Genomic DNA, 22,966 nt, shown 5'->3' with positions numbered 1-22,966 from the left:
ATGCTAAAAATTAAAAAGGCCTATGCATATCCACTTTGAAAACATTCTTAAACTGATTTGTTATGAAATAAATATTTTATTCACCAGACAAATTTTTTGTATCTATTTATTTAGTAAAAATGATTTGGAATTAATCACATACTTTTGTTTCAATGGTAATATTTTAGCAATACTCTGAAATTGCGCGAGTGAACCGTGGGTTTTAAGCTAGTAGTTATTACATATGTTAATCTTCAATGATGATAAAGGCTAAATCCACTATTTTTTACGAAAATATTTGCATTTTTATAACACCATAAAATCTTGGCTCTATCTATATAAATTTAACTGAAACTAAAACAAACTACGTAAAAAGAGAGAAATATATAAGATTTTACGTATTATTGCTAGTGACTGACACGGAAATCTGCAGAGAGAGCTAATGCAGCCTTTATCTTTTGCTATGGAATGCATCAGTTGTCTCTGGGTGGTGTGATAGACAAGCATTTAGCAGCAGGTAGGTTCTGCCATACAACACTAAAACTGCAGTAAATCTTATGATTTTCATACATTTGGCAAGCAACTGTAGTCTAGAGGAATGGTCAGATAAGAATTAGCACACGAGTATTTATGACATAATTACATTTTTTTTAAACTTAAATGCAGTAGTTTTGAAATCAGAGGCCACAAACTTAAATATCTATACATCTAAACTTTTGATCAAAACTACTGCAGTGAAACTATCTATTTAGTGGCCAACATGACAGGCAGCACACTTTATCGAAAGGTTATTTCCAGGGTGTTGAGGTGAGCTGGAATGCACAGCACCTTGTGAGCCTCCATCTCCGCATGCAGCTTGTTCTGCAGCCACTTGATCTTGATGTCGCTGGACGAGAGGTCATCGCTCAGCTTATCACGCTCTTTCTGCAGCGACGACAACTCGTGGACCTACGTTCCCGGGACAACGGCAACAAACAACTGTGGTGAAGTATTTAACATACAAAATTTAAAAATCAAACTGCTAAATGTCAAACACACAATTATCCAGTGCGCCCGGTCAAAATTAATTAAAAATACAATATTGAAATTGAGCATGGGCTGCGCCTCTCGTTAGAGCCTGATGCGGCACACACTTGCCCCACTCCCCTTTCTTCTCTTCGAACCCCCTCAGTGTGTGTGTGCGCGCGTAAAACAGCAGTTAAACAGCCTGCAAGCAAACCCTCCAAAGTTGGCAGCAGTGTCAGTGCAGCATACTCTTTAAATAAACCACAAATAAATATAATTGTGTTTTACATGTTTTTCCATCCCAAGGTAGTGTTTAACTAGGGCAGACTCTTAAGGAATCCAGGGTGACTTTTTTTTATGTAATACTTGTAATTGTAATGACCCTGAACTAATTCCAATTTAGCCGATGGCTCCTGAAGCTTTGGCATTTATTTACCTATATAGCGTTTTGTGTAATTAAGTAATAAGGATTTGTGCTACTCCATGTAAAATAGCTTAATTTAATATGTATAATTATGTGTTGTACTTTATTCACTTACAACAGTTTAGTGGGTGCTGCCGACTCATTGTCTTCTGGCAAAGTCATACTCTCGGCTTTAACGAGCACCAACCAAGGAAGGACATGCCCAGCACCCTGCGTACTTCAACTTTGTTTAATCACCAACCAAATAGTGCTGTGAGGCGTAACTTCGGAAGGTAGACTGTGTAATCAATGATTTTATTCTTCATGCTAAAGCTTTAACCATCGAAACACGATCAGACTCTGTCTGACCACGTGTGTGGACCGGACCTCACGGTAAATCAATTTAGTGCTGTATGGCTTATTTTTAACAATAAAATATGTAAGCTGGAGCTTGTAGGGATGTAGCACGGACAATAAAGATGTGTTCTCGAATTTGTGTCACTGTTTGACCACCGGGGGTTGCATGCATGGAGCCAGCATGTATGTAGGCTAGCTTAAGAGCTCTTGTGTATTAAATTCCTAAACGTGCCCAACACTGAAAGTGAACCAGGTCTTTGTAAAAGCATGGGACTTGTACTCCACACGGAGAATGCCACACCCTGAGGAGAACAATATTCAGGGCTAAACGTTAAAAAGGTAGGCTAACTTTGTTTATAACTGGGAGAAAAAAAAAATAAAAATTCCAAAATCCACTACAATTCACATTCATCAATTTTCTTTTTGCACTCCCTAACTAGAATTTAATACATAGGTAATGACGCTTCAAATGCCAAATCTCACTGCTACTTTTTGAGACGCTTTGGTTCCCTCACAGCCAGCCGGCACTTCTATCGGGAATGAAACATCAATGTAACCAACACGACCGGCTGGAACAGCGTCAGTGCTAGCACGTCACGAGCAACTCACCTTGGCGTCCAGGATGTTGCCGATGCGAGCCTTCTCCGCCGCCGCCGTCTTCAGCTTGCCGATCATCAGCTCCCGCTCGCGCCCCGCCTCCTTCGTCCTCCTCTCCCAGGTCTCGCGCTCCTTCCGCAGGTCCAGCACCTCCTTCTCGCTGACGGCGTACCGCACCGCCATGGCCTCCTTGTCGCGCCGCTCCGCCTCCACCTGCTTGCCCAGCTGAAACAGGGTGTCCACGAGCAAAAAATATTTCCTACCAACTTAGGCCAGAAAAAAGTACTAGATTTGAAAAAAAAAAATACTAAAGCATTTTATTTTATTATATTATATTTATTATTATATTTAACATATTATTTCATTAATCATTTTATATTTTGATGTTTATTTTTAATAGTTATACATATTTTAACTTTACTTGTTTGTTTGTATTTTGTTTGTATTGTTTATATGTTGTCGTATATATGTGTCGTGCCCACCGCTAAAGCCCTCGGCTGTTGGTGAGCATGTTACAATATTAATAAATAAATAAATAATTTGTTATGGTTTTGACAGTTTAGGAAGTCATTACGACATTGCAATGCTCGAACTTAAATATCACAGCACACACATACATTCCACAGTTTTTAAAAATAATCACGCTTAATAATTAAACATATTGGAGTTACTGTAATATTATTATATTAAAGAAAAAAAGTACTAGATCTGAGCGTAAATTTACTGGACCACTAAAAAAAATTATAAAAGTACTAGATCTAGTACGAAAGTACTAACTGTGGACACCACCCTGGACGTGCCTCCTCCACCTGGCTCCGGACAACCACACAGGCCACACCACACTCAAGGCTCTTAAACCCGGCAATCTGACCACAATCAAACCTCTTACATCTAAATTTTTTCGGGCGAGTTTCCAGCTTTTGGCATTGGTTGCGTAGTCGCATTACTGCGCTGCAAGTGTTTTTAGTCCACTCAGAGTTTATCCGTTAAGTCGGTTTTCATTTCAGTGCCGTATTTCCTGTTTTCTAGCAGTTTACATTTCAAATTTTCTCATTTTGGTATTCCTGTTAAAATATCTCGTTTGATAATCTGGCAAGATCACTAATCCGGTACGGCCGTGGTGCCAAAAGTGTCAGATTAGAGACCTTTCACTAAAGTTTTTACAGTAGAACCCTGTTAAAATGTTTTTCAAGGGGCAAAAGAAAAAAAATTATAAGCAGGAAAACGTTATACGCAAGAAATATCAATTTAGCACTTAGTGTTAAAACCACTAATGGGTCCACTCTATGCTCAAATTTCCTAAAACCAAAGCCAACAATTTTATTTTATCTTCATTAAACTTTCAACTTCTATTTTCTTTGTCTTTACAGACACACTGCCACATTTCTGTAAAGTTGTCTTACAACTCACAACAGTAGCATTGCAGTGGAAATTTCTACGTCCAATTCCTTCGCCACTTACACATGCGTGTTCTGTGCATTCCTATGTACATCTGAAAACACACCAGAATGGCAAGAAATGAAAGGATTTGTTATTTTGTTTTCCATAATGAAGGTGCTAACAGATTCATAGCTGCGAACATGTATAAGATATACAAAGATTTTCAATTTTTTTTTGTTGCATTTATTGAATTTTAGAAAACATTATAAGCAGGAAATGCATAATTTGTGAAACTTTATACAAAGGAAGAGAATAATACACTGTCCTAATGGGGAAAATGTTGGGACTTTAAAAATATTATGTTATAAGCAGGAAAACATTGTAACTGGGTTAATAAGATTTGTAAAAACAGTGTACCTAGAACCTGGATCCTTTTCCAAACCGTAGAGAATAGTACGTAAAGAGGTAAGACAGCGTGCGAAATGCAGGAGTACCTTATTGAGCTGGGCTTCAAGCTGCTGCCTCTCCTGAGCATGGGCCCGGGCGGCTGCGTCTGCCCCCCTCCGCGCGCTCTCCAGTGCCTGCTGCTGCTGCACAATCGTCTTCTCCAGGCCCTCCAGCTGCAGTGCGTAGATGTCGCTGGAGCTGGTCTCCTCCAGCCGCTGGTTCTCCGTCTCCAGCCTGCACGCCCCACCACGTCCCTCGAGCCCTCGCGTCACACGGCCACGTGCACAGAGGTTCCGAGGAGCTGGGGCTTAGGGGCCCGCCTCGTCAGGGTGAGGCGGGATTACAAGCATGGCGATCGCTGGTGCTTCTAGCATGGTTATCGCCTCTGAACTGGCACGCAGTCTTCTCATCACGCATAGGACAACTAAAAAATCTAAACGGAGACCATAACATTTATATGGCGGGAAAAATGTTGGTAAAGGTGTAATGCAAGTCCCTTAATTGCTTTCCAGAATCTTTACCATTTAACTTATACCTAAAAATTACTCTGAAAACATGTATTTTACCCATTTTAAACTCTTCTCAAAATGTAGTTCAAAAACATAAATAGCCCGGAAACCAAACTACTTATCGGCCCTCGGCGAATTTTTAAATGCTTTTCGTAAAGAGACCCCACTCAGATATCTTGAGCAGTTTTCAAATTGTGATGTTTTTCCTGAAGCTCAGCGCACCGTACGTGTAACCGGAGGCGAGGCCTTTAACTCAGAGACGATGACACACAAAGAAAAGACCAGGCACAGTGGAAGCTATTAAATTTAGCATTTCATGGTTTAACACAGTCTGTTATCCCGTGCCAATCAAGCTGCTCACAATCAGATGTTTTTTTTGGTGTATTTTGGCTGTTGACCCTGGTTGCCAGGTTGTGTGCTGACTGTGTTTTTAGTTTGCTCAGATTTTATTGTTACGGTCAGTTTTCACTTCAGTAGAGTGTTTCTTGTTTTCAAGGGGGTTAAATTAGACATTATCATTCCACTGGTAGATTTCTGTATTGATTTTTTGAGACCAACACTATTCTATCTATATTTTTCTTTCTATAGGATAGCTTATTATAACTTGTTTTAAATATCATTGATGAAACTGCACATTAATTTGTCTTTGGTATTCCCCTCAAATCTTTATTTAAGTTCAATAATTCTGCAATATCACTCATCTGCATGGTAGTGGCCTCAAACGGGCTGGAATAATAGACCTTTCACTACAATAAAAATATTTTTAACTACACTGATTATACCTTTTTAGTACTAAATTATTTAGGCCTAAATAAATACAAGGTTTTGTAAAGTCGTTGGAAAAATAAAAATAAACTGAACAATTATAGGTACAGAATGTGTCTGTTCCTTATAGCCAAACTTTGGAAATCAATTGTACAGTTTAACAGCAACAAAAATGCTGATTAAAGAACTTTTCGAAAAAACTTTTGTTTCACATTTTTCCCTTCAAATTCTTTATTACCGTAATGTAAAAATTGCTAATAATTTTTAAAAAAATTCAGCTTCCAAAAATCCAATCAAACCATTAAAATATTGTTGAATTTCCTGTAAGAAAATATAGTTTTTCAATTTTCAATCAGTCACTATAAAAGTTGGCCTACATCAATTCAAACATTATAGGGTTTTATTCCACAAAAAATAAATTGGAATTTTTATAAAAAGAAATAAAATAGCTCATTAGTTTGTTTTTAAATAAATAGAATCCATAACTTAAAGACAGAAAAATATTGCTGAATCATTTTGCGATAGATTAAAATTAAAAACGTTATTATAGGTGTAGTTTCTCTACTGACTCACAACTCATCTGGATTGTAATATAAGCTATAAAAATTTAATTTTTTAACAAACTAGTAGATAATACGAAACCATCCCTTCGGAGTAAATTTAGGGACGTGTGTATTGTGTGAAAAACATGTTTTCATATTTTTTTTCTTAAGAGTTTTAAAAAGCAGCATCATCTGATAATTACCATAAACATTAATATTTCCCTACAACTGCAACACGCCATCACATTAACTATTTTTATTATAAAACAATACCTCCATTGACTAAAGTTTCAAGTCTGTTCATTAATTATTGTCTAAAGTCTAATTGAATTTTCTTATACATTTCCTGGTCAGCAATGTTGAATGTTGTTATTAAAAAAAACATATTTTCAGAAAACATTACAAAAATGGACAAAACACTAAAAAAAAGTTATGCATCAAAGAACACTTTAGTGGCATATATATCCATTTCACAGAACAGGACGTTCAAGGGTGTATTCATTCCCTTTATATGAATTTTGAAAGTTAAAATTTTGACATTACAGCAACCATTCACTTTTCAAGTACAAAGGGGACAAGGCCTGAGCATATTTGGCTATTTGCTCCACAAATCTTGATATTAAATGCCATTTCTACAAGCCACTCACCTATTTATTTTAGAATTAAGTCCAACCATCTCTGCTTTCAAATGAGCTAGTTCATTTATTACAGTTTTGTATGCAGGGTGATTAAGCAGGGTCTCCGACAACCCGTTTGGTAAAATTTTTTTCGTATTTTGGGATTCGATGGAGAACACATCTGATGGTCCCTCTGACACAGTCTTCAGAATTCCAGCATCAACAAGCCCGCGTGACGTTAAGTTCTCGTCGACATTCTCAACTGTTGCATTCACAGAGACTGGACTTGCTGGCACACAGTTACTGTTGGCTTCAGCCATATTTTGGTCTTGCTTCTTCGCATGCACTTCAGAATCTTCTTCCTGCACAACACATTCCTTAGTAAAACCATCAACCACATCGCACACACTTTCTTGGAGGCCGTTTACCGACCCTAGCTGCAACTGCACACAATCTGTATTGGTTGCGGATGACGGCTCTTCCAACGTGGAACAGTTCTGTTCATCGCTTGCCTCCACTGAAAGATTGTTCGCATCTTTAGTTTGATTAACAACTTGAGTTTCCACATCACCCATTTTCACTTGGCTAGACAGAATTCCATCACACTTTTCCCCACATATGGAATAAACTTCATGAGCACAATTATTCTCAATCTGTGAATACAGGTAATAATGTTAACAGTTCAGTGATTATTTAAACCCAAAATTTAAATAAAGGGGAAAAAAATTGGTTAAAACTCTGTTTAATTATTTATTATTTTGCAGTCTTCAAAATTCAATCGTGTAAAAAATACTTTTCATTCTATTAAATTACGTAGCACTCATAACAATTCACACATTACTTATGCATACAAACAGCATTGCATTCATCGAAAAAATACGACACATCAAACTATTTTTCAATAACTCCCAATGTCACATTACAATGTTTACAACAGCTGTGTTAGGCTAATATCCGAAATCTTAACATTGATACAAATCATTTCGTCATTTTCACCAATATAAAAAAAAACTCTGGCAGAATTAAGAACTTTTATACATGAAATACGAAAATAAGTTTGCAGAGAATAGTTTATTGCCACATGATATTCACAAATATTTAATATAGTTATTTGTTATTGCCACGTGATAAATAAGGACTAGGGACATATAAACACCATCTTAGATTCAATTTTGTTTTCAATAAATTATGTACAATCTGTTAACAAAGTCAAATTATCAATTATGAATAAAACAAATTATTGAATTTGATTCAAGATTGTGTAATATTTGTGTTTATTTTTCTAGCTGGTGCTCATAAATTTGAGCGATTTTGAGAATTGTGGTTTTAAGCCACACTATATGTTTCTGATGTGTGAGCATCACAGCCACCTTCAATTTTTCTTGTTAAATTTGAAATTGAAGAAATTTGATATATTATTTCAAATTTTTTCAAAAGGATTTCAGCAATTTCGAATTTAGCACAATATTCGTTTATTAACATTACGAAAACAGACCCTTCGCACTTATTCATTTTCAGCTATAAGTATAGCTTTTAACGATGCGTCGTCATTTTTCTGTTGCATTCTTTTTTGTCTGAAATACAATAACACTCCAAATTATTTGAGCAGCTCATAGAAAAAATGAGAATTCGGCTCGATACTACTTATTACTGGTCCAGCACGCAATTATATACACCTTGGTCCAGTATTAGTAAAGTTTTGCTTTCCTAAGAACGGAACCTACCCAATATTTATTTTGATTGTTTCTCTGACTTGATTTCGTGATAACCTAGAATATTGCCAACCAAAAAAAACTGTGCAATTTTGGTTTTTAACTGTATTAGTTCGTATTTATCAAGTTTCGTCAAATAAAAGTGAAGACAATGTTCGGACAACAGTCGTTACGAGTCGTAAAAATAATAATTGGCAATAGTGCTCTTCGAAACTTTGCAGCCTTTTTCTCAAACGCGTATCCCACCGCTTCCAAAGTTGCGGTGGTATGTATTATTAATAATTATGTGTTTATAGAAGCAATACAAAAAAAAATTGGGTATTACTCGGATATCACGGTTTTTTAGAACGGGTAGAAAAAAAATCGGAAAACATGGTTTGCTCACACTACACACGCCCCTAAATTTACTCCGAAGGGATGGTTTAGTAATTCCAACTAGTTTGTTAAAAAATTAAATTTTTATATCTTACATTACAATACCTGTGCTTTTTATGCTGCCACCGCCAATCATTGTTTACCTGCAAGAAATAGGAATATATGTTTTCCATATTTTTATTTTTATTTATTTATTTATTATCTTCCTGTTTTATACACTCACAAAGTGAAATAGGAGTTGTCAATTGATTACAATATTATAAAAGATATATAAATCATTACAAACACTATAATAAACATCACACAAAGTATAAAAAGGACATATTACGTAAAAGCTAATAAATATAAAACAAAAATACACAATAAAATAATAAAATTGACAAGACAATTAATAAGTATCTATACATTAATCACAATTATGAGAAGATATTAGGTATTCATCCACACTGTAATAAGCTATCTTTATAAGAAATTGTTTTAAACTTTCTTTGAAAACTGGAAATTTATTTATTTTAAAAGATAATTGAAGATCTTTAGGAAGTTTGTTTATTAATTTTGCTGCTGAAAAATAAGGATTCTTTTCATATAATGTTGTTCGATGAGATTTAAAATATATATCAGCCTTTTTTCGAGTGTTATAAAAGTGGATATCATAATTATGGGGAAACTTAATGTTTGTTAACCCAAAAATTATTGTTTGATATATACTGTAAGAATTTTTAGGTATTCAAAATGGGGTTTACATGTAATTGAAGATTTAACGTTTTGAATTATCCGTATAATTTTTTTTTGCAAAATGAATACATTTTTCCAATAGCTAGATGCCCCTCAAAATATAACCCCATAGCTGATAATAGAATTAACATTAGCAAAATACATTGTTCTTACTGTATCATGAGTACATGTTTTCCTAAGAGCATTAAAAGCATAACATAATGAGCTTAGTCTGCTACATAAATTTATGATATGTGTTTTCCAAGACAAATTATTGTCTATTGCTAATCCAAGTAATTTAATATTATCATTTATAGGAAAAATGTCATTTTTTAATTTTATTGGAGTCACAGGTACTTTTTTCATTAATGGGGAGTTAAGAAAAAAACCAGTGAAGATTTATGTATATTAAGTGTTAATTTATTAATTCTAAACCAGTTATCCATCTCTTGTAGAGTAATATTTACATTAGAATGGAGTATCTCTATATTCCTATCACACAGAATTATGGAAGTTTCATCTGCAAACATAGTGGGTGTGCCAGATGTTAGGCAGTTTGGGATGTCGTTAACGTACAGTAAAAATAATAAAGGACCTAGTACAGAACCTTGAGGAGCACCAATTTTTATATTACAAATATGTGATTTATATTCTATAAAATGATTTTTTTCATTATATTGAGTAACACAAACAAGCTGAGTTCTGTTAGTCAAATATGAGTTAAACATTTCCAATGATGTTTTTGTAATACCGTAATTTTTCATTTTATGAATCAGTATATCATGGTCCATACAATCGAAAGCCTTAGATAAATCAGCAAATATTCCAGCAACAAAATATAAGATACTTAAGATGTTCCTGAATTAACCCTGAAATGAAGTTTTCTTAATTCATACTGGTTTATTAAAAAAAAAAGTTTTCAACTTACATTATAATACGTGCGTATTCATGCTGTCCCCGAGATTAATTGTTTACCTGTCTGGGTATTTTTTTTTTAGAGAGAACTGCAGTCAATTTAGATGTTATAATAATGAAATAAGTTCAAATAACCACTGTATTGCAATTGTAGAGAATTCTTAATGCTTCAATTTCATGTTATTTGTTTTATTAGAATAAGTAATTGTATTACAAAATATTTGTTTTGTTACATTGCATTTAAAGTATGTACTATTTTTATTCATGTCGTAAAGAACGAGTCTAATGGGAGCCTAAAATTTGAATTGAATTGGTAACGTCGTTCAGTTTCTGTGAGGAATACGTGCTGTGCACTGAAGTAGCTGACACATCAAGTTTTGCAGTTTTTCCAGGGAATTATTTGATTACTGCCTTTGTATATTCTGTGTTCGTTATGGCTGATGTTTCATGTATCCAAGTTTATCCCCGGATCCTGAAGGTTTAATTGTTCCTGATGGCATGATCCTGTTGGCTTGATCCTGTGGTACATGATGCTTGCTGTTTTAGTTCAGTACGTTGGAAGATCCTGATAGCATGATCCTATTGGCTTGATCATGTGGTACATGATGCTTGATGTTTTAGTTCAGTATGTCGGAAGATCCTGCACATGAATGAAATTGTGAAATAAGAAAGAATTATAATAGTAGATTTAAAAAAATCCTTTTTATTTGACTTAGATCATAATTATTATATATGTCATTTTTTTTCAAGTTGTTATACATGCAGTTGGAAACAGAGAACTCTTCTGCACGTTCCAGACGTTCACAAATATGTTGTATTTTGTATCATACATGCCATGGGTTTGTGTTGCTGCAGGGATACTGCACGTTTGATTTGAACGCAATACATGACCGTGGTTCCAGGTGCTCTCAGGCAGTGGGGTGTACGATGGCTCGGAAATACACGAGGCGTCTGCCATGTTGGTCCACCTGACCAGGGCTGGGGCCCAGCCCCTCTGCTACGCTCCAGACGTGGACCAGATGCACGTGGTGGACCACCTGAAGGTGGGTGTTGCTTGTCGCTCCGCAAGGGGTCCATGTGTGGGGCTTTTCGACAACTTGCCACGTTAATTTTGATGATCCGTTCCGAAACACAACCACAACTAGTTTACCTGTTTTCGAAATTGGATTGTTGGGTAAATTGAGTAAAGCAGATAACAACAACAAAGTGAGTTGGAGGGATAGTAAACAAATGTAGTAAGGCCTAATAACTAAAGTAGAAGCTGTTATTTGTTTGGTGAGCTCCTGGGAATCATTTGATGTAATAATACATGTACTTTGAAAATAAAATGAATTGTCAGTCGGTGGGCATGTAACAAATTTAAATAAATAAATAAATAAATAAAATATGTAATTAATATATTTTTATTCATGATAAATGTTAGAATTGATTGATTGTTATTATTTTCTGATACACAACAATTTTTAATGCTAAAAACCATCCAGAATTAAAATTTTGTATAACGTTAGCACTGAAATTTTCACTGCCCCCATTCCATAATTTGAAATAAAGAATACCTATTATGGTTCTGAAAATAAACATGTAACCCACTATGCTTGATCAAATAGTTGCCATATTAAACTGAGTTAACCAAACAAGTTAGGTTTTCATAAGTGCCTATAGAAACATTTCAAGTATGTTATTTTCTAAAGATTCATAGTCCCTTTGGTTCTTGTCATGGAATTTGATGTTTTGTGGAAAGGTAGGTATTTTATCAATATTAAGGAAACAACAGATTTAACATTAGTCATTTAAATGTAGTACCTACAGATTTCACTTTTGACTTTCCATCTTTAGTGTTCAGAAAATATTGTTAGGTATTGTCTTAATTTATTTCTTCCCTACTCTTTGTTCACTAAAAATTGTTCTGGCCTGTTTATCCAATGTTAAACCAAAATTTAAATTCTAAAAAGTTTTAACATTTTTTTACATTTATATCAGATGGACTAGTTTGATCAATAATTAGTGCTATTTAATCCATTCAAAAAATGTAATCATCAAATATATGCCATTATTTCTTCATCTGTTACAGAAATGTTTATTTTTATAATAATATTAATATCCCATTCTAAACCAAATATTATATTTAAAAATATTAATAACTTAAAAATAAAATTTGCTTGTACCTTGTAACTACACAAAAGTACTATTTCAATAAATGAAAAAAAAAAAAAAAAAAAAAAATTAGCTGCAGTATTTTATTTTTCAAATAAAAAGCCATTTGATTTTAAAAAGTAAAATTATTTTCATCCTCTCTTTTAAATTGTTCACTAAGTGATTATTAGTGTGTATTATTGCAAATTATGAATTTCTACCAATTTTTTTCTTTTTCTTTTCTTGTATTTTCATTAAGAACAAATTTTTTAATCTTTGAACTAGCAAAGTAGGTATAAATTTGCAGAAACTATTTTTTTTAATATGTGTTTTTGATAAACACAATTGTCACACGTCACTACATGGTGAAATGGAAATGGCTGTAAATGTGTGAAGGCGTGGAAACCCAAGAACAAGGACATCCTCTGTGTTGCAGGGCAGTCCGGCCGAAGGACAGACGAGGAACGTGCTGGTGGAGTCTGCGAGGATCGCCCGAGGGGCCGTCCAGCCCCTGTCCGCTCTGTCGGCTGCAGCTGCGGACGCTGTGCTGTTCCCGGGAGGCTTCGGCGCAGCCAAGAACTTGTGAGGCGCCAGCATTGCCCCGGTTTCCCGGGGTTGCCGTCATGACTCTCTCCAGCTCCCGCACGTGCAAACATTGTCTCGCACAAACATTACGGCATTATAACAACCACTCTTATCAACATTCATGTCTATAAGCCCACGAGTAGTCATACATGCTGTGTAATCTCTCATACTTTGACAATATTCTCTGACATACACAATTTAATCTTTACATGGTTTTTTTCACACATTCACCCATACTACAGAGAAAGTTCTTAAATACGGCATTTTCAATACCATTGCAGTGACGGTTTATTTAACGACAATGTAGTTTTAATGAGAATACAAAAAAAATCGCATTTAAAACAAGTTGTAATAAGCTTCTTTATGGGAATAAATATTACATAAAGAGTGTTATTTCAGTAAGATGTAGAGATGCAATATGTAACTCTCTAGAAAATAGGAAAAACTTTACTGAAATTAAAACAGATAATAATTATAAACTCTGTGAAAACTAAAAACGCTGGTAACGCAGTAACCAAGGTCAACAGCCAGAATTCACCTGAAAAAATCTTAAATGCGAGCTGCTTCATTGGCGCTGGATTGCATGATGTGTGGAACCATAGAATGCCGAATTAAAGACTTACCACTCCACCAAACAGTCGTTCCTACTGCTAATCGTACACACGCCCGATCACAGTCTCGCACGTGCTAGTATATACAGAGATGATGGTATTGGGGGGGATGGCAGCGGTGCGGTGTTGTGTGTTTCAGGAGTGACTTTGCAGTGAGTGGAGCCCAGTTCACAGTGCACCCGGAGGTGCGCAGGGTGCTGACGGAGTTTCATGCGAGCAAGAAGCCGATAGGGCTGGCGTGCATAGCACCCGTGCTGGCGGCCAAGGTGATCCCCGGCTGCACCCTCACTCTGGGGGCGAGCGGACCGGAGGCAGGCGACAAGTGGCCCCACGCTGGAGCCGTGGACAACGTGCGGCCCCTCGGAGTCAACCTCGAGCTCAAGGTGAGGGGTCTGCCCGTCTAGTCAGGGGTGTATCTGTGGTAGTGAGGCGGGATGCAGGGTGTCCACAGTTAGTACTTTCGTACTAGATCTAGTACTATTATAAGTTATTTAGTGGTCAAGTACAGATCTAGTACTTTTTTCTTTAATATTATATTATTACAGTAACTCCAATATGTTTTATTATGAAGCGTACTTATTTTTAAAAACTATGGAATGTATGTGTGTGTTCGGTGTGATATATTTAAGTTAGAGCATTGCAATGTCATAATAACCATAACAAATTATAATTTAGTACTTTTTTTTCAAATCTAGTACTTTTTTCTCGCTTAAGTTGGTATGAAATATTTTTTCCTTGTGGACACCCTGGCGGGATGATAAGCATGATGCTCGCTGGTGCTTCTAGCACGGTATCTCCTGTAAGCATGTGGCTCTGAACTGGCATGCAGTCTTCTCGTCAGGCGTAGGGTAACGATGATAATTGATAATTGAGCAGTAACCATAACATATGGCTGAGAAATGAAGATAATGGTGTAATGCAAGTCCCTCGAGTGCTTTTAAGAATCTTTACTGGGCGTTTCATGCGTAAAAAATGATTTCGGAAACACGTTTTTTGGCCCTTTTTACGTTCCAAAAAATACAGTTTAAAAATGAAATACGCCCTTAAATACTTTTCGTAGGCAGACATCGCTAGATTATCTTGAGCCTTTTATAAATTGCATGGGTGTTTTCTTAAGATAAGCACACTGTGTACTCATGCAGGCAGGGCCTTAAGGCTGTACTTCCACTCCTTGCCTGATGTGGTAACCTTGATTGGTGGTCACTCGCTACATACAGCAATCACTGGAGATTGTTGTACTTTGAAGTCATAAGTGTACTAGAATTTTGTGTTGTGTTCATTTGTAATAGAATAGACTGTGCCATTCTTCTGTCACTAAATCACTGATTTTAAATAATGGTAAATTAGAGTAATTTACAGCTCAGCAATGATAGGAATAAATTAATGTTCTTAAACATGAGTACTGCAGATTTTTTTAAATTTTTTTGTTGAAGTTAACTGTTTTCTGTGGTTATATTTCCAGGAAATTGTGGGTTATTCATTGAAAATTTAGATTATTCATTTAACTTTCTTTATGAATAAATAAACAACTTTTGATGTCTATTGAATGTGATTTTGAAGTACATGGGATGTTTTCTACTGCACTGTAACGATAGTACAGAGCACTGAAACTATGCCTTTAAATAAACCTTTATTTACATTCTATTGCCGTTGGTACAATACCTGATAGAACTATTTTATTTGTTTACCGGTATGAAAATAATCTTTCCAACTGTTTTGTGTTTTCAACACTATTTAAGGCACTTTTGCAGACTGTGCCGAGTTATAGTTTATTTAAATAACTACTTATTTAATTTTTTAACATTATTTTATATATATATTTTTTAAATCATTTTCTGGACAGCGCCCTGTATCACACTGTTCAGCATAACTATGTGTGTTGTAATAAGTCAGAGTACTGCTATAGTTCTTTGAGGGAAAAACAAAATGTGTGTTCAAATAAAGAAAACAAACCAAAACTGATATAATGAAATCATTATACTTATGTCCTTTTTGAAAACATACAATAAATTACATTGTTTCAGTATTAATGTACATACACATCATTTTCTGTAAATGTGTATTATTAAGGATCTCTTTTAAACATGTTATAAGTTGCTTACAATATGATATATTTACAATATAACCTTTATACACAATACCTAAAACAATAATTATTTTATGGCTGAACTATGTACTACTTTTGTAGATAAAATGCCAGATATAGGTTGGACACATTAAAATAGCAATTGTTTATTCAATTTAGGCCAGTTTATAAGCCTTCGAAAATAACAACACATTGTTAATAGTTTACTGATATTTTTATCTTTTCGCTTTGACTAGCTGAGGCTCTGTTGCAGTCACAAGAAACTTTCAGTAGGACCACTGAGTGTGTGTAAGAACCAAAAATTAAAGTTGCAAAATTTGTTGTTTCACTCATAAAATATACATGTTAGATAAGTCTTATTGCTGATAGTCATGTTTTAACAGTGTTTTATGTTCCCGAGAAATTCATACACAAGCAATATTGTTTATTTATTTAGTGTAACTTATGTGAATACATGAGGCGAAATGTGCAGAACAATGTACGCACGGAAATTGCTGCTTACTGTACAGTATCGCAGATAATCACATTGTTTTATGTATCAAAACACTTAACAACTTTACTAAAACACATTGTTGCTAATTGTCCAAATCCTTGTTTACACATAAAATTCAGTGGATTCAACACCACATTATACCATATCATTACTCCATATTGGATGCTAAAACTTTCGTTTTTAATCATTTAAATTGTTCTTAAATCAACAAAATGCTACTTTGATAAGCTTGAGATTATGTAAATGTTTTCCCAAATCAGTGTAATAATAGAAGCTGTCAGCAAAGATAAGTGTAAAATAGCACAGATTTAAAATAAAAGCATAATTATAGTGTTACATCTCATAATTTAAAACTATTTCAGTTTACAAATAGTCCTGAGAGGGGTCTGTGCATTGGGTTGACGTTCAAAAAACAATAGTCATAGAGTTCTCGGTTTCGTAGATATGAATTAGATTTCGAAGCAAAATACTGTTTATAAAGTAATAATTACTAAAATTCAGGAAATTAAAATAATTAAATAACATCTGTGCTAACACTTGTTTTAGCACAGCACGTATAATATTTTATTTATTTTAGATCACTTTTAGAATCTTGTGTACGCATAGCCAAGTGTTTGGTTACAGTACTAGAGAGAGAAAATCGTTTTACAGAATAAACAATTCTACTACACTACAGAAAAAAAATATTTATAGGTAACATAAAAACACAGACCAAGGCTATTGGCTACAACATGGCCTCTAGTAAGTAATGTGAGTTCAGTGCGCCACATCGCTCCATTTTTAAAATAGCTTTCCCGAAAGATTATTAAAGCTAATTTTATGAAACCAACCTGAATTAAAGATTTAGCTACATTTTTTAATCTTTTAGGTGGCTTACGGTATTGACGTGTACCTTACGTTACAGCATGCTTATAGATAATGATTATAGAAAAGTTTAGTCTGAACTCTATAGCATTATTCTTGAAGTTATAAGGTGAGACACATTGCTGACGGAAACACTCTTTATCCCAAAATGCAAATTATTCTTCTTGTTTTCTATTTTAGAAACTACCCATGATGCCATGAGTTATTATCTGAAAATTATAAAATCCCATACAGATTCTAGCTAAACTTTTTGTATTTGCAGAGACAAGATTGTATGATTTATTTTTTGTCTGATTTTCTTTTTAAAAGTGAAGATTTCTGTGTTATGGTTTTAATTTTTGTAAATTATGTTACTACACCAAAATAGTGGTAATATTTGTATGCTGCATTTAACGATAAAATAATTTGTAATAAATTTGTTTGAAACTGATACATTCAGAACAATAAAAATAAATTGACAAGCATTAAAATTTATTCAATAAGAGATGCACAATAAAACAAATTAAATTAATCATTCTGTTATTCTGATGTATGAATGTCAAAAACTAAAAGGTTATTTTTGATTAGAATTAACTTTTGGTAATTTTTTTTTTAATTCCATGATATAACTTGCATTTCTGTGTAATGTGGTGTATTAACATTCTTTTTGGTGTTATTTCAGTTTTATCACAATTCACAATATAGTCTTGTCTCTACATATGGCTCACTCCTCTCTAATGTTCAAGTAGTGCATTGAGCCCCAAACATTGTAAGTATAGATGATGTGATGACGGCAGCTCTGCTTCTCGTTGTAGAGAGTGAACGAGGTGTGTGTGGATGCCAATAACCGGCTGGTCACCACGCCGGCCTTCATGTACGACGGCCAGTTCCACGAGATATTCGACGGCATCGGCCTGCTGGTTACAGAACTCCTCAAGCTGGTCAGGAAGTGAGCTGAGGTGTGGTGACGGGACTCCGGGTGCGGGATGTCTTTTTTTTTTGGATTGAAACAATTGGATTAGTTTTCCAGTGGTTTTAATACAGACATAATATTGTTTTACATATTTGAAATGTTTACAAACCACTGTGTCTTATGTACAAAAAAGTCAACAACAATATTATAACAACAACACACAAAGGTGATTCAGTAATTTGCTCTTGTATTATGCAACCCATCCAAACATTTCTGTCATTGCAGGATTGTGTTGTACAGTTTCTTTCCGGATCTGGTTCTTCCAACAAGGAAATATTGTGAGCAGCTAATGTGCAGAAGCCACAGTATTCTCATAGAAGTACTGAAAAAAATGATTTAAATTTATTTAATTTTGATATTGTTACATCATTCTTTTTAGATTATATTTTTTTAAATTTTTGTGAATTTTTATTTATTTCTTGTCACTTAATCATGTGCAGCATAGTGTATTTATTGTTCATTGTACAATACATGTAAGTTATGAAAAATGGTTTGAACAATATAATATAAATTACTGTGTGTGAGGACCTTGGATTAGTAGGTTCAAAACTGATATGTGGCCTTCAAAAAGAGTAAAGTTGGGCATTTCTAGTCTAGATAATGCAAAAGACTGTTTGCTTGACCACAAATTACTAGGCCTATTAGGGCTATCGAGCGAAGCTAAGGTCTGGAAATAAATAGTTTTGTCGGGCTTTCTCCACATTACTTAATGTACCACTTTTCAAACTCCACCATCAAAAAAAAAAATCTTAAGACTAAACATTGCAGTGGCCATAACTTAAAATGTGACTTGTGCATATTGCATACATAACTTGTAAGGTTTCCAATATTTTCTGTTAGCAATATACTTGTAATCTAGTCCTACTCTAAAGAAAAACCCATGCATAAAAAAAAGAGCATATGTAACTCAGTACACATGATAGAAGCAAAACCTTTTTGGCAATTCAAACTTCACTCACAAGTATATCGTAAGGGCTAAAAGGGCAGAGAGAAAGAAAACTTTTTTTAAAAATACCACCGCATGGGTTTCTTTTACATATATTTCTTTATCAAGTATTTAAGAATCCTAATCTTTTTTGTATTTATTAGATATTTGATTAAAATAAAAATAAATTAATATACATGAATTAACATAATTATTATTCCAAAATAACTAATCAGGATATCAATAATTATTGATCAAGCAACAATGATTAATTAACAGTAAATATTACTCACTGTTGAAATACACCATTAAGAAAAACTTTGCATTTTACTGTTTCTTCAAACAGTTCTGCCATTTGGAACATACCAAATCTGAACAAAATATGAATGTATAGGATACCTATATGTATTTTCTACAAGCACAAGCGCATACTCTCTGTCTTGTTCTTTCGTTCATCTATCTTTCTTGGTTCTATTTTTTTTTTGTATGCAGGGGACGAATCTTTGCATATTAAGGAAAATGAAAATGAGCCCTGCAATGTACATAGCATAGTTCTCTTTTTAGATCTTTTTGGCCAAGTACATATTCTCTGTCCTTTTCACATCAGAAACGTTTCATAACAATGTTTCATGAAAATGATTCGTGAAAATTCAGCCTTGAAATTTGAATCTCATTGCGCCCAAAGAAGTTTCACTTAAAATCGTGATAAATCAGCTGGACCTCAAGAATTTTGCCCCTTTCCCTTACCCCAAACCACCTTTTCATCTCAGTGGTCTGATCAATATTAGGGCGTGTGTCTTTAAAATATTACTGAGAGGCAAGTTGACAATTTTTCATGTGTCAAGCTTATGGAAATATTTATTTTCTCCTCGAGGTTGAATTACTTTTGTGGGACTGGTGTGTATTTATAAAAGGCTTTCAATTTTGCAACTTGTTTTAGTAAAAATTAGATATAATTAACTTTGGTAGTGTGTGTGGAACATACTGCAGTGTATGTTCGGTCATAGTGACAGGTTTGTATTCATGTCCATCCAGCTGAAGCTTTGAGGACGTTCATGATAAACTACTGTGAAACCTCATTATAAAGTACCTCACTAAAAAGGATTTCTCACTTTGAAGTATATATTTTCAGGTTCCAGCAAGATGTCTTAATTTTATTAATAAATCAGTATAAAGTACTTTCTTTTTAAGCACTCAAATTGTGGGTTTTTCCAGATACATTGTAATGAAATTTCACTGTACATTATGAGTTTGTAAATACCTACTGCTTGATTCTCCGTGTTTCAGTTAAGAAAAATGATGTAAAAGGGTTGTGGGGACCTGATTCGTGAATTCCTGTAGGTGAAAAATATCATTCCGAGAAACAATGCTTTTAAAGTGAAAATGACTAAATTTGCAGTATTTTTTCTAAAAAATGGTAATTAATTTGTCTGTAAAATTATTTTTGAAACAATGTTGAATATATCATTTTTGTGTAAATAAAATTATGTACATAAGTGTTATTTAGTTGTTTCCTAGACATAATACAACGAAAGAGCAATCTTAATATTTTGATATTTGGTTTTTAGTTTTGTGATATGGTCATAATCAAAATATGACTTATTTTTTGAATAAAAGTTGTCTCCTTAAGCCAAATGTCGATAAAAATCACGAGGGTTGTGATTTTTGCTGTTCTTATTTATTTTTTTTGCATATCACATATATTATGTGCTCAAACAAACAAAGCTTTTTGTGGGGGGGAGGGGGGGTGCTGTGTGATGATTCTCTGAATCATAATGTGTCTAAATAATTATTTTGAAAACAGAACAGTTCAAATTTCAAAAATTACTTTAGTTGTATAGTAGTCTGTTGTTAAATGGATATTATAATAATTATCCTCAGAAGCCAATATTTTGTGTTGCATTATCAACTATGTCATGATATGAGTGCCATTTACAAGGAAAAATGTGTGTATTTTCTGTTTTATGTGAAGTTTTTATCAGCAAACCATGTTTCACAAATGTCTTAAGTGGTTTCGAAAGTGTATTTTGCTTTTGGGATTTTGTACCAGTATATATATTTTTTTTTCATTTTTAAATTGCTTTGAACAGAGAACCATGCATTAACTCTTTAATCTTGACCAAACCTTTTATAAATATCAAGTGCTTGCTTTCTTAAAGTATTAATTGTTCATCACAAAGTGATCATTACTGCTGTGCTTTTCTTAAAAATATTTCAAACAGAAGTTGAACAAATACCCACCGTATACCTTTATGGCATCACTTATCTGCAGACAGTAGTCAAAGGCAAATTTTTTTTTGTAATTGAATACATGCATAACAACTTAATGGAATTATGGTTTTTGGGTTATTTGCCAAAAACTTAAAAACCTGTCTTAGCAGTCGCTGTGTCATGTCCAAGTCCGAAACACAAAAAAAAGTACTTCACTGAATCTCTCAACTGTTCAGGTACCGCTTTGTTAACAATAGATGAATGTTCGTATTTGGCAAGAATCTGTGCTGAGATCATGTCACCGAGTAATGAAGAAAACCTAATGCAATAAAGTAATCAGGAGATAAAAAATGAGAATAGACTGTGTAAAGCCTACATCACTGTTGAGGAGATATTAATATTGCCAAAACTGTATTTCTAATTATAAGTACCTTTACATCATCATTGAGAAGGTCAAAAATTTAGCTAATGTTTGGGCTCCAAAATATTTTCATAATATGTACTATACTGCATCTGTGAGTTTTATCTTGATGTCAGTTTAGATTTATGAAGTTTGTTTGCATTTGATGCATATCCTCATTTTAACTTCTGTACCATCACCAAAAAATAGCAACAAATACAAAGTTTTCAGGGTCATTGCCTCGGTCACATGATCTTTGTTGGCTTTGCAACGAGAGCTTTTAACTGTAATGTCTCTGTCGTGCGAGGAACGCAGTCCACGGGTTCCTGACCACGTGGGTGCTCATCTCTGTCCAGTGCGAACGCCGGAAGTTCTCAGCTGAGCGCCAGCAGGGGCTCGTACAGGTCCTTGGCCTGCGTTGCCGCCGTCACCTTCGTCTTGCCACCGTGCTGCTTGTTGTACTTGTCCTGCTGCAACAGCGCCAGCTTCTGTTTCCCGAGGGAGAGCGTCTTGGTCGCCGCTTTCTTCTTCTTCTGAGCGCCGTCCTCCGGCCGGCTCTCCCGGTCCAGCATCTTCAGCTGCTCTATGATGTTCTTGGGCTTGGTCGCACCTGCCGTCAACATCGTGGCCAAGCCACCCTCTGCGTCCGGATCGGGACGACTGGCGTTCTTGTTCACGTACACGACGTAGAACTCGGAGAAGGACGACTTGGTGGGCGTGTTGATGTCCGCAAAGTCCCTGAAGTTGGCGAAGAAGTCCTTGCTCTGCTGCGGCTTGGGGTTGGAGGCCCCGCCGTAGAAAGACGGCCTGCCGTGGCCGTTGTAATAGGGGTTGTAGACGTCGCCGGTGCCGAACTCGCTGGCCTCCGCCCGGTCGGCGTCGTCGTAGAAGGTGCCGCCCCGGATGACGCCGAAGTTGCCGGAGCCCAGAATGCCCTTGCCGGCGGCGGTGGGGGCCGCCACGGGCGCGGGGGCGGGCGAGGACGGCTGGAAGCGAGCGGCCTTGAAGGTGCCGGCCCCGAACACGAGTGGCTGGAAGGGGTTGTGCTGAGCACGCAGGATGGACGGGCGCTGGCTGGGCTCCTGGAACAGGATCTGGGGGCGGGAATGGCCGAGGGGCGGAGGCGCTTGGAACAGGGGTGCAAAGGAGGGGAAGAAGTGCTGGCTGCCGGCCTCGGGGTCATCCAGGTCACCTTCGTGCCGGTCCAGGAACACATCTGTGGCCTCGACTTCTGCTTGCCTTCTGCTCCTCTGCAGCAACTACAACCAGCACAGCGTTACCGGTTGGCACTTCAAACCTGATACGTTACTTCGCACTATGAACATTGCATATAATAGTTTACAAATTGAGATAAGATCTACAACCGAACTGGTTTTAATGAATTGATTT

General features: G+C 35.4%; 3 protein-coding genes across 4 annotated transcripts in view; 1 reads left to right on the top strand and 2 right to left on the bottom strand.

The window, feature by feature from the left end:
• The window catches only part of LOC134530423 (coiled-coil domain-containing protein 186), a 44,812-nt gene extending 37,199 nt beyond the window's left edge, over positions 1-7,613 (bottom strand). The window contains exons 1-4 of one of the 2 annotated variants that reach the window (XR_010074814.1): positions 6,632-7,606; positions 4,216-4,402; positions 2,354-2,566; positions 808-927 (exon numbers count right to left, since the gene is read on the bottom strand). Coding sequence is in view for 1 of the 2 variants with exons in the window: in XM_063365229.1 (XP_063221299.1) it covers positions 808-927; positions 2,354-2,566; positions 4,216-4,402; positions 6,632-7,176 (1,065 nt within the window). In the remaining variant the exon portion in view is untranslated. Of the gene's footprint in view, positions 1-807; positions 928-2,353; positions 2,567-4,215; positions 4,403-6,631 lie in introns of both variants that reach the window. The other variant, XM_063365229.1, reaches the window with a different exon arrangement.
• Positions 7,614-8,314: 701 nt separating this feature from the next.
• Positions 8,315-20,468, top strand: LOC134530426 (ES1 protein homolog, mitochondrial-like). The gene is made up of 5 exons (XM_063365240.1): positions 8,315-8,578; positions 11,220-11,360; positions 12,887-13,032; positions 13,786-14,029; positions 17,884-20,468. The coding sequence occupies exons 1-5, from the start codon at positions 8,465-8,467 to the stop codon at positions 18,019-18,021; spliced, it is 783 nt and encodes a 260-aa protein (XP_063221310.1). The 5' UTR covers positions 8,315-8,464; the 3' UTR covers positions 18,022-20,468.
• A 175-nt stretch (positions 20,469-20,643) lies between these two features.
• The window catches only part of LOC134530425 (uncharacterized), a 77,804-nt gene continuing 75,481 nt past the window's right edge, over positions 20,644-22,966 (bottom strand). Inside the window, exon 4 of the mRNA XM_063365239.1 lies at positions 20,644-22,836. Within this exon, the coding sequence (XP_063221309.1) occupies positions 21,952-22,836 (885 nt within the window). The 3' untranslated portion in view covers positions 20,644-21,951. The remainder of the gene's footprint in view (positions 22,837-22,966) is intronic.

The sequence above is a fragment of the Bacillus rossius genome, chromosome 3 (genome assembly GCF_032445375.1).
Source record: "Bacillus rossius redtenbacheri isolate Brsri chromosome 3, Brsri_v3, whole genome shotgun sequence".
In the NCBI taxonomy this organism is placed as follows: Eukaryota; Metazoa; Arthropoda; class Insecta; order Phasmatodea; family Bacillidae; genus Bacillus; species Bacillus rossius.
This window is presented reverse-complemented; position numbering and strand designations above follow the sequence as displayed.

What these genes read in the sequence shown, in the direction of transcription:
- LOC134530426 (XM_063365240.1), top strand. Translation starts at nt 8,465, where the DNA reads ATGTTCGGACAACAGTCGTTACGAGTCGTAAAAATAATAATTGGCAAT. An exon ending in TTCGGCGCAGCCAAGAACTT is followed by an intron (nt 13,033 to 13,785) that starts GTGAGGCGCCAG and finishes TGTGTGTTTCAG; the next exon opens with GAGTGACTTTGCAGTGAGTG. An exon ending in GAGTCAACCTCGAGCTCAAG is followed by an intron (nt 14,030 to 17,883) that starts GTGAGGGGTCTG and finishes TTCTCGTTGTAG; the next exon opens with AGAGTGAACGAGGTGTGTGT.